Source organism: Pteropus medius, unplaced genomic scaffold, assembly GCF_902729225.1.
Source record: "Pteropus medius unplaced genomic scaffold, Ma_sr-lr_union100, whole genome shotgun sequence".
Lineage (NCBI taxonomy): Eukaryota > Metazoa > Chordata > Mammalia > Chiroptera > Pteropodidae > Pteropus > Pteropus medius.
The window spans coordinates 4,802,144-4,816,537 of record NW_024351647.1 but is presented as its reverse complement, the minus strand read 5'-3'; the positions used below and the strand labels follow the sequence as shown (position 1 = coordinate 4,816,537).

The 14,394-nt window shown below is 32.7% G+C and overlaps 1 protein-coding gene across 2 annotated transcripts in view; it reads right to left on the bottom strand.

The window, feature by feature from the left end:
- The window catches only part of DPH6 (diphthamine biosynthesis 6), a 139,021-nt gene that overhangs the window by 108,725 nt on the left and 15,902 nt on the right, over positions 1 to 14,394 (bottom strand). Inside the window, exon 4 of one of the 2 annotated variants that reach the window (XM_039843966.1) lies at positions 5,539 to 5,924. The exons of the other annotated variant lie outside the window; for it this stretch is intronic. Coding sequence (XP_039699900.1) covers positions 5,739 to 5,924 — 186 coding nt within the window. The 3' untranslated portion in view covers positions 5,539 to 5,738. Of the gene's footprint in view, positions 1 to 5,538; positions 5,925 to 14,394 lie in introns of those variants that run through there. 2 annotated transcript variants of the gene reach the window in all.

The window sequence follows — 14,394 nt, the reverse complement described above, 5'->3', positions numbered from 1 at the left end:
GCTCTCATGACAACTCTATGATGTAGGTAGCCTCACTTTACAAATGTGAAAACCAAGGTTTAGAGAAGTTAACTAAACCAAGGTTATACAGTCAGCATGTGGTAGAGCCTAAAGCACAGACCGGTCTGTCTTTAGAGTTTCCACTTATCCTTTGGAGGCAAAACAAAAACCAAACAAAAACACTCACCAACATTTCTTATTACATACAATATTGGTTTTCTTAAATATATGTAATTACTAAGATATCATTAGTCATCACTAAATGTAAAAGATGAAAATATACAGTGAAACAGGTGTTCCTCAACCTCTTTTTGGTCTCTAGATCCTGACACGGGCAACTTATCCCTCATCACAGCCCAGTGATAGAGTTGAGGAGGCAATATGACCTAGCTAATCCTGATATACCCAAAGCTGACTGCCCATCTTGAGAATTCCACAGTATACATACTCACACCTTTATGTGCAAGCAATATTACATAGTTGCACCCAAATCTTGTTTGTGACTCCAAAAGATTTTTAAATAAAATGTATATTCAAAGATTTTGCCACATTTTTCATGCAAAACTCAAGTAAAAAATATATCATTACATATTTCAATATTAACTGATAATAAGAAAACCGAATTAAGAAAAAGAATGCTATTTTTTCTCAGGTTTAATCTGCTTCATTCAGCAGAAGTAATGATCTAGTCTCATATTCTACCACCTTATAGAAATTTAAAGAAGGATTTTTTTTGAGAACTGCTATAAAATTATCATTGACATTTTAATTAAAAAAAGAAATGTATGTAGAATAAACAGGACATTTCCTCTAATAGTCTGCAGTGGCTGTTCCATTGCTTCTTTGTACTGTCTTGGTAAATTATGCAGGCTTTCAGTAGACAGAGCAGCTGTATTTCACTGTCCTCAGTAATGTAATCTACATTTATCATTATTTTAATTAAGCAGATTCTTAATTTGGTACTTTCATTACAAAGAAAAAAATATCTTATTCATTTTTTTTGGTAGACAGCATCTTGTCAGTCTTGTAAACCAAAATTTAATTTTAAACATGTTTCTTACTGCAACTGGTCATTATTTTAAAAATAACCACCACATTTGGTTTATTAAGGACCTGCTCATTTTCATTCTATCAGCTTAAAACATTAGTTCCTTCTTTATAATGATAAAAAAAAGGTACTTTCACAGCTCTCGATTTTAATCCAAGTGATATACCAAAAATATGTGGTTTTCTTCTAACATTAAATTCAAGGTTATTCAAAGTCAGTATGAAGCACAAATAAGAACTATGCAAGAAAAACAATGTTTCTCTGAATGTTGAAAAAATTCAATTCAGAAGTTCTTTGTGCAAGATTATTTTTATCATTAGGTCATTTGAAATGTCTGAATCTGTAGCTAAATCCATTATTGTATAATATGACAGCTTTTAATCATCCTGAAGATAAGTTCCGAATTTTTTTATTCATTTCTCATTATCTGTAGTTACAACAATCTGGTTGACTTTTAAAGACTAAATTGATGAATTACACTGGATATGTGCTTGTTTTAAATGGTTCACAGAGAAACAATTACTGTAATACTACACTGTCATATTAAACTGTACATTTTAATATATATGGTATCTCAAATCACATATATATATCAATAAGGGAAGGCCTCATATATAAAAACACATGATTTCAGCACACATTAATTAAGCATCTTTTATGTGTCAGGTAAAGAATTAGGTTTTTTGAATTAAATCAAAGTATAACAAAGCTGTTGCACAGAAGGAGAGAGAAAGAGAGAGAGAGAGAGAGAGAGAGAACACACACACACACACATATACATATACAGTGCAGTATCAAGTGGTTTTTAAACTGTGTTCCTTCAAAGGGGAGGAACTTTAGGCCCCGATTTCCACTTCTGCAAGAAAAGCTCCACTTCGATCTATTATTACACATCACCTGTTTTGTTTTGTTTTTTTAGCTTGGGGGAGAAAACAAATGCACTTACTTAGAAAATATGAATATGGGCTCTAATCTACTACTAAGAACACAGCTAAGTGAAAAGTATCCTAAGTGATCCCAGATACACTAAGGGAAAAATAATAAGAGACTTCTTTTTTTTATTTGAGTTCCATTATCATTTTTCACATGTTGCCAAATATTGGTTTGTGAGTAAATGTCTATTTTAGTAAAGTTTATAAACATGGCCTATTTATGGAGTTTGGGGATGAAGTCTATAGGGAATTGAAGGTTAATGCATATCTCGCTTTGTCAGTCTGCATTACCAAGGAATGCCATACCAGCTTTCAGATTCACATAAATCATCAGAAGTTATGAGACAGAATTCTTTTAAAAATCCAAACTGTATTAATTGTGTTCTAGATTTATATTAAAACTTTCCCATAGAAAATAACACCATTTACCTTCGCATTGTGATTTTTGGAATAAAGTTACCATTTCAGCATCTATAATGACTTGGCCAATTAACTTATCTCTAATCCCTAGAAAAAAAAAAAAACCTCAAAAGATAAACCTTTTCGTTCCCATTTTGCAGATGAGAAAGCAGGCTTAGAGGTTAAGAAGTGTGTTCAATATTACATAATGAATACATGGAGAAGCTAGGATCTGCGCCCATGCTTTTTTGCTAAACACTTTTAGAAGAAAAATAAACTTAGCTCATAGAACTTTACTCTTCCAATCATAGCTAAATATAATGCCTGCTTTTATTATCATCTAATAACGTCACATAAAGTTGTGTTTTACAATGAAAAATTTAGCTATCAACATATACAATCAAATAGGTAACCAAAAAAGGGAGGAAGAGAAATCTGAAATTTAAATCAATGCTAACGAATGACAAATATGCTAGTCATTGTGTAACTCCCTTGGTTTGAATTTAAATGTCATGTATAAAGACTGGGTTATACAATTCAGGAACAAGTAAAAGTTAGGTTCTAGGCAGTCCACTTAGGCTTTAATTAAATAGAAGAAACGAGTACAAAAGAACTAAATTATTTCTAAAAAATACTCCTATTGGAACTCGACTTCAAAAAGATATTTCATGAAGAGAGAGTATAGCTTGTAAGATTCCTTCTATCTCAAATTACTCTGATGAATGTCTGATAAAACTTGAGATTTACCACCGGGTAACAAGAGGTAGCTAATAATTCTAAATGAAAATTCAGAATGGTCTTTTGTTCCCTTTGTTTAAAGTAAAGCCACTAGTGAGAAACAAGAATGTCTGCTTAGGAAAAAGGAGTCTCTTGTCCAAGTAAAAATTAAATTTAAATATCCTACTTCTTACCTGACTTTCGAATCTTCTATATTTACCTGCTGCTCACTAAAAGACTATAGAGGGCACTGTTGCATCAGCTTTGAAGCTTTACAATAGAAGCCTAGAAAACCTGTCTGTAATATGTAATTTCTTTAAAGGGTCAAATGCATGGAAATCTACTAAGTCTAATATAAGGGAAAAAACCAAAATGTATGTTTTTCTAAAATAGGGTAGACTTCAATAAGGGGGAAAAAAAACTTAACACAAACAACTGTCAAATTGAGAACACTGCACTGCACACATTTTGCATTTCCCTTTGTAGGGCTTTCATGAGAAAGGTAACTAATCATAGCACCTCCTTATCCAATGGAAACAGTACCCCATTGCAGAATCCTCTTCACAATCAATAACAAAATGAATGTGGCACCTCATGCAATCCTTTCATAATTCCATCAACAGAAAGAATGCAGCTGTTTGCATACTTTTGTCTAAAAGGCCAATTCCATTTGTCCCCAATTTGGGTAAAATGACAGCTACAGATCAATCACTCTCACATGAAAGTAAACATACAGCAAAAAATGAAACAAAACAAAACAAAACAAAAAATAAACAAGGATCAAAACTGAAATCCTCACGTTTTTCAAATGTAACTTTATTATACATAAAAACTCAAACTCAATGCAAAATAGAAAAAGCAAGTTTCCCTCATAGGCATGCATTTTGTGTTATTCTGCAATAGTATTGGGATATAAAATAAGTTATATACAACAATATTCACGAATCTCATAATTACATATGGAGAGCATTCAATTAAGCTTCCATATATTTTCTGTTCTCTCACATCGTTCCTGTAAAATATTCTATGAACTAAATTCAATTAAGTACAGTGCCAAAGATTTCAGTACGTTTGCAATGTATTATAAGACTAGCATATAAAATATAAAGCTTCCTATTAAACTATCACTTAATTGTTTATACTTATTCATTCACCAAAATTTAAAATTTCTGACAAAATGATACAAAAGTAAAAGTGAAATTAAATTATTTTATTTTGGTAATTTAAAAATAATGTCCTTAATTGATGAACCTGTGTAGAAACACTAACATTAGCGATATGAGTTAAATCACGACCCGGCAACTAGAGATAAAATGTAAAATGAGAAAGAAGGATACTCCATCAATGCATAACAAATCACATGTTAGATAAATCAACATAAAACTAACATGTCTACTAAGGAATCCCAAATTCCCTAGGAAAACACTATACAATTCATTTTGTCACTCTCAAACTTCCAGAGAGATTAGCACCTTCTCTGAAGTCAAAGTGCAGAACTGTGAAAGTGTTAAAAAATTCTTCAATAATACGTCAACCTATCCATAAATCAAAAAGAGGGGAAGGGGCTTCATACGTTATGTAGATTTCATTTTATTACAAAAGCCCCAGTTTAACAAGTTATTTTCAGCCAATTAAAAGTCAAAAAAGTAAAGCATTGTTAAAGTGGCCAGCACTGACTCTGAAGCTTTAACTTATTAACTTAACCAAAATGCTACTTGAGTATCACTCCCTTAAATTATTAATTTATGAGTTTTGCTTAGCCTCCTCCTGAGGCAAGGCAGTCTTAGGTATGTTGAATGCATGTAAATAAACAGAAAGCTTTTAAAATAGTCTGATAATACACTAAACATAATAAACCAACCCTTTTTAATGAACAGCGTATGCACAATCCTATGAACCAAATTTGTATACATGGGCTATATAATTTAAAGAAGCTGTAAGATCTTCTGGCAAGTAAATGCACAAATTCAGAAAAATTAAACATAAGCCTATTCCTTTTCACTGATCTGATAAAATGCGTACAACAAAATCAAAGTGCTGCTGTAACTACGAAGAGTACATCAGATGCAATTTCAAAGAAATCTAAGAGAAAATGTGACCTGTGAGAAAATTTATTTGCAGTTCTGCCTTTCATCTACCATAAGGATGATTGTCATAAAAAAAAAAAAAAATCAGGCAATGTCTTTTTAATATTCAGGATATTTAACTAGATATTTTAGTTTACTATCATAGAAAGAAACATAGCATATCAAAATCAATTTTAGTTAACTCTAATTTATGCAAAGCTTGATTGTGAGCAATAGCTGCTAAAAGGATGCAGCATTGTTGATTCATATACAAGCATTTTACTTAACTACATTGGATAATAGCAGTGCTCCTAAAGGAGTATAAAAAGCAAAGTGATTACCAGTCATTACTGTTAATTAGTGCTCACATTACATTCCTTAGGATGAATCTCCTTTAAGTTGAATACGTGGAAAGTTTATTTTTGAAAGACTGCCAAACCTTGCTTAGGTAGGTATTGGAATAAGCCGTCAACTACCAGTAAGCAGAATAAAAAACAGGGACAGATCAGCATCCAATTAGTATGTCGAAGTTTTTAAACAGGAAAAGGGTTGAGGGGAATGAGTAAAACTGGAAACTCATACTTCACATTCTGCAATCTCACTGATAAAAGGAGGAAATGTGTGTTTATCAAACTTGCTGTGAGTGCACAGTTCATTTGGAGTCCTGTAAACAATCGCCTGACTGCCCATTTCCAAATGTATGTGAAAATCTTTGAGATTCAGAGCATCATATTCAGCAATCGAGGTCACTCTAGTGATGCCCTGGAAATGGGAAATTAGGAAAACGTGGCAATCAGAGGTTTAGGGCTTACTAGAAAAAGCCCTGAGGCTGGCCTACCATCTTTCACCACCAGTCAGGCTGTCTCTGCTTATTCAATATTAACACAACTGGGTTGAAAGTGAATGAAAAGAACTCCACACACCGAACTGGGACACTGGCTTTCTTGTTTAGAAAATGATAGGCATTTGTTACAGGAAAAAAAGAATAAGAAGACGAAGAAGAAGAAAAACTCAAAAATAGCTTTCAAGAACCAGCTCTGAAACAAAAACAAGCTCCTGGTGAACCTTAAGAAAAGGACCTGGGGAATGGTGACATTCTGTTGATTATCAGGTATCCTTTCCTTGTATGCCATTCTGTGCATTTTTAAATGGAGGCCAAATCTCCAACAAAGAAGTTTCAAAAGCAATGGATGCTTGTTACATAAAATAAATAAATAAATAAAAATTTAAAAATGTGCAAAAATTATACAAACAATACTGTCTACATACAGACTTTATATCCTTCGGACCTTCTCATATGCATACAAATACATTTACAAAAATGTAATCATAGCATATAGCATTTTTGGTAATCTATTTCCTTCTCTTAGTAATTTATACACATGTATTCCTGCACTTCATTTTTGATGCTATATATACGATATGCCTTTGCATGGATACAACGTAATTCAGTTTGCCGGTCATTTCTAAATCTTCAAGTACATCTTTAATTTTTTCCTTAGAATAAATTCCCGAAAGTAGAACGGCTTGGTAAAGAGACAGTGTACTTTTGTGTCTGAGGGGTTCTGCCAAATTACTCTCAGAAAGGCTGAACCAATTCATAGGGCTGCTGGCAGGTACCCATTTCTCCAAAACCAATATCATCACTAAATCCTGCCAAAGTGATAGCTGCAATTTTGAGTTAGTGAAGTTGAACATTTTTTGGCCATTTGAATGTCTTTCTCTTTGAAATGCCTGTTCATATCCTTATCCCATTTCTTTATTTGGAAGCCAGCTTTTAAATATATTTAAAAAAAAAAAAAAGAGTTAGGGATTACTTATCAAATACTACCTTAGAGGATCACCAAAAAGAGATTATTTTAAAGAGGAGATATTGATTGTATGGACACTGAAAGAACTTATTAAGGTTGGTGACTTTTCATTAGACTATTTTACATGTTACATTGTTGTAGGGGACTTTCCAACCCACTCAAAAAGAAAAATTAAAAACTAAACCAGTGTTACAAATACTATCTCACTGAAGCTACCTTTGCTTTTCATAAATGGGAAAATCTATTACTAAGTTAGCATCATCAGCAATGTTTTGTTGTCATCTTTTTACTTGTCTATTGTTCCAGGAAACAATTTGAATATACAAAAAAATCGAATTGCCTTATTAGCTATTTTGATAAGTCAAGGGAGGAGATTGTAACTGTGGATGATGGACAAATTCCTCATGCTATTATTTGGGATCAAGGACTTAATTAAAATGTGTCATTCTTGAGAAAAGTACCAAGTATAAGAAAAAAATGAAAAATGCTCCCCTGCCCCAAAAAGTTCATTCAATTTAGGACCTCTTCTCAGAGAACCAAGAACCTGGCCTAGTAGCCAAATATACTAATTCTTAATTCATCTTCAGAAACAGGTTTAAATTAGAATGTAATTTCAAGCTGCAGGCCATATCTTTTTCCTTTTTAGACAAACAATAGCTTAAAATCTTGAAAAGCTGTTACCTAGAACAGTGCTTCTCAAACTGTGTTAAGAACCACTTTTTAAAATATTTCTAAACCTTTGAAGACCAAAACTTCTATAAAATACAATTAAAATGAATTACAAAAAAAAATTAAATTAAATTTAAAAAAGATACATAATACAAGGCAAAATTTTTATTGTTAGATTCGACACATAAAATTACCCTCAAATGACTATAAAAGTTTCTCAGTGCTTATTTTCAATTTCTATAAATAGCTGACCTTGGACCAATAACAAACACTTCACAGACTAGCAGCAGCCTCTACACTACCCACTTTGAGTAGCAATGATCTAAAATTATTCTGAGATCTGAAACGAGATGAGATCAAACACTGATAGATCACTTTGATCTTAATAACCCTAACCTCCCCTTAACAAACTACATGCCTGCCCCTCTGCCTCACTGTTAAGTCACACATGACTTATTGGTTTATATACATACTATATATGCATTGTTATATGGTAATAGCTGCATGAATTAATATAAATGCAATGCTGGTAGGCAGTAGAATGCAGTCATTAAAAGTACATGTTCTGCCACTTTGTAGCTGTGTAACCTTGGATAAGTTACTTAAACTTCTCTGGATCTCAGTTTACTTATCTGTAAAATAGGAGTAATAAACCTGGTTTGATATAAGGGTTAAGTAGAATATAATGTATAGAGGTTATAACAGTGCCTAGAAAGTAGTGCTACATAAACAATAGCAATTATTATTACAATAGACAAAAGTAATTGAAACAAATCACATGGCTCTCGGCTTTCTAGCAATCAATATAAAGAGGAAACTAAATGAGCTGCATGATTTACAGTGTCCATACAATAAAAACTGTCCAATATTTATAAAAAAGCAAACTATTATAAAGACTAAGTCCTGAGAGAAATTCCACCCTTGGATCATCATAAAGTTGAATGTGTGATATGATAAAAATTCTCAACAGCTTCCTTAGAATAATATACAACAAAAAATTTTGTGTGCCTCATGTAGACAAGGCACCATGACAGGTACCACTGAGTATCCAAAGCTGAAAAACACATAGTCCCTGCTTTCAAGAGGTTATAAACTAACAAGGAATCTATATTACATAGGCAAATAATTAGGTAAAACAAGACATGATGTTATAACTACCCCAAAGAGTAACTAAACGTAAGTGAAATTTAAAGAAAAAGAAAGCTATACTTGAAGAAATCAGTAACAATACCTTTATATCTCTATCCTTCTCCCCTTCAACATGAAATCCAAAGGCCTATTAAGAACCAGCCAGAATACATACAGGATCCAAACCTATTGCCCTGTCTCTGGTCCCTGTCACTTCTTTCCTGAAATTTTAAGATGCCACTTTGTACTCTATTATCTTTGAGATCTTAATATCCTTTTTGAGAGATGCATGGCCTCCTTGTCCACTCTTAGGTTCTACCTTCATGTCATTCTCCTCTTCACTCACTAAAAACCGCAAAAGGCCCTCTGACCTCACAGTACATAGCACTGTTATGTGTTACAGGCTCAGAGGACGAATTGATTCCTCAGGTTACAAGGCTTCCTGCAATTGATGATTAAAACAGTAGTTCTTAAACTTTGCAGAGAACAGACTACTGTGAGATTATGATAAAAATTTGGACCTCTCCCCAGAAAAATTTACATACACAAAAAATTTGAACAAAATTTCAGAGTTCAAAAACACCTCTCCCCTCTCAATTAAGAAACACTGTCTTAAAGTATCACAGTATCCTGCATTGATGTCCACTAGACTGATTCTTATCAGCCTTCTGTAATCAGGCCTGGGTTATATGGCCACTCAAAATCAGTAGAACTTGGGTGAGGGTTAAGGAAATCACAAAAATGACTATGAGACCAATAAATATTATTAAAGAAACTAAATTGTGAAAGGCTCAAAAGAGAAGATCATGAATTATTTATCAAATGATGGCGTTTCTTCTTCCCCTCCTTATCTCCCTGCAAAATTACTATGTAGAAAAGAATGCAAAAGAGAAGCGGTCTTAAAATAGACCATAGGCCATTTCAGTGGCTCTAGAACCAATCCTATAGTAGATAGCAAAGAATTCTGCATAAAAGAAATGAGTATCTAATAAATAGTTGCTGCCTCTTCTGATTTGTCAATTTATTTTTACATCTACAAGGATCTATATTATCAATAGAAATCTACAAGGATCAATATTAGCAGAATTTTGTCAAGGTTAGATAGGCGTAACTTAACAGCTTACTGAATACCCGCTGTGTGCAAGTACACAAAGTACCCACAAGGCCCAGCACTGTAGATTCTATGAATAAGTGTGGTATAATTCTGCTGGTGGTGAGAGGTTATTGTTCTTACATACAAGGGTGCACATAATAGCCCCATTCTACTCCTTCCGGACATTCAAAGAGCCGTTTTTAAAATTTCGTAATTTTTCACGTACTCTTTCAAAATCTAAATTCTCTAAACTCAGTTCATGTAACTTTCAGTGAAAGTCACCGCTTGAGGCTTTTTACAAATGAGTTAATACAAAATATACTGCTTTGATTTTAAAGATAAGCATAGAGTAAAAACCTAAAAGAACATGCCAAAATATTTTTTTAATGGAAGGAAAGCATATATTAATAAGAATCTTTATTGCCATTGAGTTCACTTCTTTATGTTCTTTTGAAACAACCAATGCCTCAGTTTACCCATGTAGGAAATTAGGTAGAAAACATTAATTCCACATCTCTTGGAAGGCTGAATTATCTGACTAAAAGAGTCTAAAAAACATATGGGAGGGCCGAAAATTATAGGCAACAAGTGTTCAAAGATAAATTCAATTCAATATACAATATAAATTTGCCCCCATTAAAGTCTCTTTCACAATTCGAACAATTACCATTTTTTTTCTTCTCTCCCTTAACATACTAAAAAAGTCAAGAGGACTTAGTCATCTCAGTGCCAACTGGCAGCTACTATTTAATAATACACTAATGTAATTTTGTATGTAATAAAAAAATTGACTTTATTCAGGTTTACTGGATTATTTTGAAAGCAAGGGACTAAAGGAAAAAGAAAACAGACTGACATGAAGTGGACAGACTAAGGAAAAAAAACAACTAATTTATATAGCATCTTTCATTGTAGAAACCTAAAGAGGCTCTCAGATATTTTTCAAGTTATTCTCAAAACAGATAAGACAACAAAGAAGAAATAGCCACATTTTATAGATGTAATAAGTGAATTCCAGAGGAGAATATTTGAACATGATGCCTGTATAGTACAAGGGTTGCAGAGAGTCCCAAAAGAAATAAAAAAGAATAAAATACAATCCCTGCCCCTCAAGGTACTTATACTCTTTAAAGAAAAACCCACAATATAAAATAAAACAAAAACAAAAAGCCAGTAATTCTGTTTATCAAAATAGATAAGTACTATAAGAGAGATATAATGTTTTATGAAGGTTCCAGAAGGAAGTTACTACATTCAGTGGGGGGATATCAAAGCAGAAATAAAAAAAGATGCCACAGGAATTGGAGAGGAAGGTTATTTCTAACTAAAATACAGCACTATGCAGGAAAGACATGGACTATGTGGGGAACAATAGTCTAGTTTAGAGTAGAATATAAGTTCCACGTAAAGAAATACTGGGTAGGAAAAGACAAAAGATAAGCTGAAGTCATATTATAGAGCACCTAACAGATTCATGATACACAACAAAAATTTATGATAAAGAAACAAATGTGATTGACTCTGCACTTGAGAAAGATTTCCCTGGCAGGAGTGTGCAGGATAAATTATAGAGAGTGAAAGACTAGGGAAAAACTCTAAGAAGAGTATGAAGAGTCAATTAATTTACAGTTCTGAAGCCATGTTCACTCTGAAACGATACCCAAAAGCCTACAGAACCTATTAAGACATTATATATTATAAATAAGTGGGACTACATCAAACGAAAAAGCTCCTACACATCAAAGGGCACCACTGGCAAAATGAAAAGGCAACCAAACAAATAAGAGAAAATATTTGCAAATCATATATCTTATAATAGGTTAATATCTAAAATATATAAAGAACTCATACAACTCAATAGCAAAAAATCAAACAGCCCAAGTTAAAAATGGACAGAGAAACTGAATAGACATTTTCCCAAAGAAAACATGCAAATGGTCAACAGGTATATGAAAAGGTGCTCAACATCACTAATTATCAGGTAAATGCCAATCAAAACTACAATGAGATATTGCCTCACACCTGTTAGAATGGCTCTAATCAAAGACAACAGATAACAAGTGTCGAAGGTGTGGAAAAAAGGAAGCACTTGCACACTGTTGATGGGGATGTAAACTGGTACAGCTACTATGGAAAACGGTATGGAGGTTCGTCAAAAAACTAAAAATAGAACAAGTATACGAATCAGCAATCCCACTTCTAGGTATGTATCTAAGGGAAATGAAAACAGGATTTCAAAGAGTTATCTGCACCCCACGTTCATTGCAGCATTATTCACAATAGCCGAGATATGGAAACAGCTTAATTCATAAATGAGTGAATGAATAAAGATATATATACAATGAAATATTTGCATTAAGCCATGAGAAAGAAGGAAATCCTGGTGTTTGTGACAACTTAAAGGAAACTTGAGGGCATTATGCTAAGGAAACTAAGTCAAACAGAGAAAGACAAATACTGTATATCACTTATATGTAGAATCTAAAAAAAATCAAATACACGGAAACAGTAGACTGGTGAGGTGTAGGGTCCTAAGGTGGGGGAAATGGGGAGATGTTAGTTAAAAGATACAAACTTTCAGTTTTAAGATTAACAGGTTCTGGGAATCTGATGTATAGCATGGTAATTATGATTAATAATACTGTATTACTATAAACTTGAAAGTTGCTAAGAGAGAATATCTTAAATGTTTTCACCATAAAAAAAGAAATGTTAAGTAAGTAGTGGGATGGAAGTGCTAATTAATGCTATGGTAGTAATCATTTTTGTGATATATATCAAGTCTAACGTTCCACACCTTAAACTTATACAATGCTACATGTCAATTATATATCAATAAAGTTATAAAACGTTATAATTTGCTTGATTACCAGTAATTTTTCAATATAATTACTATGATAATTAGAATCCCACCAGCATGCATTATTATGTTAAATGTACTAATATCATACATTTTGTTTCCTTCTGTGAATCCACGCAAGGTGTTTTATTTAGTCAAGAAATAGAATGAAATATGTTAGTTGATGGGTACTACATATAACTATAAAGAAAATGTTAAATGTTCAATTAAAAAGACCAACAAAACTAACATTTATTGAGTTAATTTTGATTAAATGATAAGAAGCATCTTCTTTACTATCCTATACCAGATTAAAGAGACGACAAAAATAAGGTGCTATAAAATTTAGGAGACAATATTTGTAATATATAGCTATTATAATTCACTCTGAATATTACCCAATGAAAGCTGAATAAATTAGCCATGGAACTGTCAGTTTACAAGATACCTTACATAGACTGCCAGTCACTTTTTATTTAAATATCATCATCAAGCCCTATCGAGCTGCCTCTTCAATGTCTTCTCTCAAGGACCTTTCTCACAGCTATTCCCCCAGTTCTGCTCCTCAGAATCTTTCGGCTAGCCTAGTATCTCAGTTTTCAATTAGAACTCCTCAGGTCCAGAGTTCCACTCCCCTAATCCATTTCTTGCATTATAGTGGTCCAACCTAATAATCTTGAATTTTCCTCCAATTGTACAATTCTATGTCATTCCTTTTGCAAAATCCTTCAAGATAGTGACTTTCAAATTTGTTTGACCATAACAATTTGTTTAACATCAAGAAATTATATATATATATGTGTGTGTGTATAATGCAACAGCCTAACATACAAATAACATGTATATACATACATGTTTCATAAAATAATAATTAACCTTATTGCATTTTGATATTTTCTATTTTATTCAAATCTCTTTTATTTTAAAAAAAAGTTGGTCATGACTCATTAAACTGAGTTTGGAAAATACTTCCTTTGAAATAATCCTTGGCCTAAAATTTAAGACACTTTTTTTTTTGGCTTCAATCAACTTTTCCAGACTTATTTCCCACTACTCTTTAAACTGTGAGCTCTAGCCAAACTGAACCACTCACTATTTCCTAATATATCTCATGATTTCCTGCTTCCATGATGTTGGCTAAGTCATGCCTTTAATTTGCAACATTCTCTTAGCTATTATCCCATATCTGTCTCTCTCAAAATTGAAACAATCTTCAAGGATATCAAATGTAATTTCCCCCATAATGCCTCTCCAGATCCCCTAACATGGGAAACGTTTTTCTCCTCTGAATCCTACTTGCCCCTTAACTGCACACACTAATGGCAACTTAACTGTGAGTCAGTTTCTTTGCTTATGTGTCTTACCATCTCAGGGTCTGTGAAGGCAGAGACTGTCTCATATTTATCTTTTTACTCCATTGTACTGGTACATTATAAGCATCCAGTTAATATTTGCAGAATGAAAGACATAGGAAAAGTCTCTAAATGTCAGTAGTATATGTTAAAGTTAACAGTAAAAGTCAAGATCAACTAAACATCTTTTTGATTCACTCATTTTTTTCTCATATCAGCATGTCACAGAACAAGCCCCTATTGAATCATCTTACCAATAATAATAATAATAATAATAATAATAAACAACTCTAAATATTTATTGATGGTATCGTTGTTTTTTTATGGCTATTTTATGATT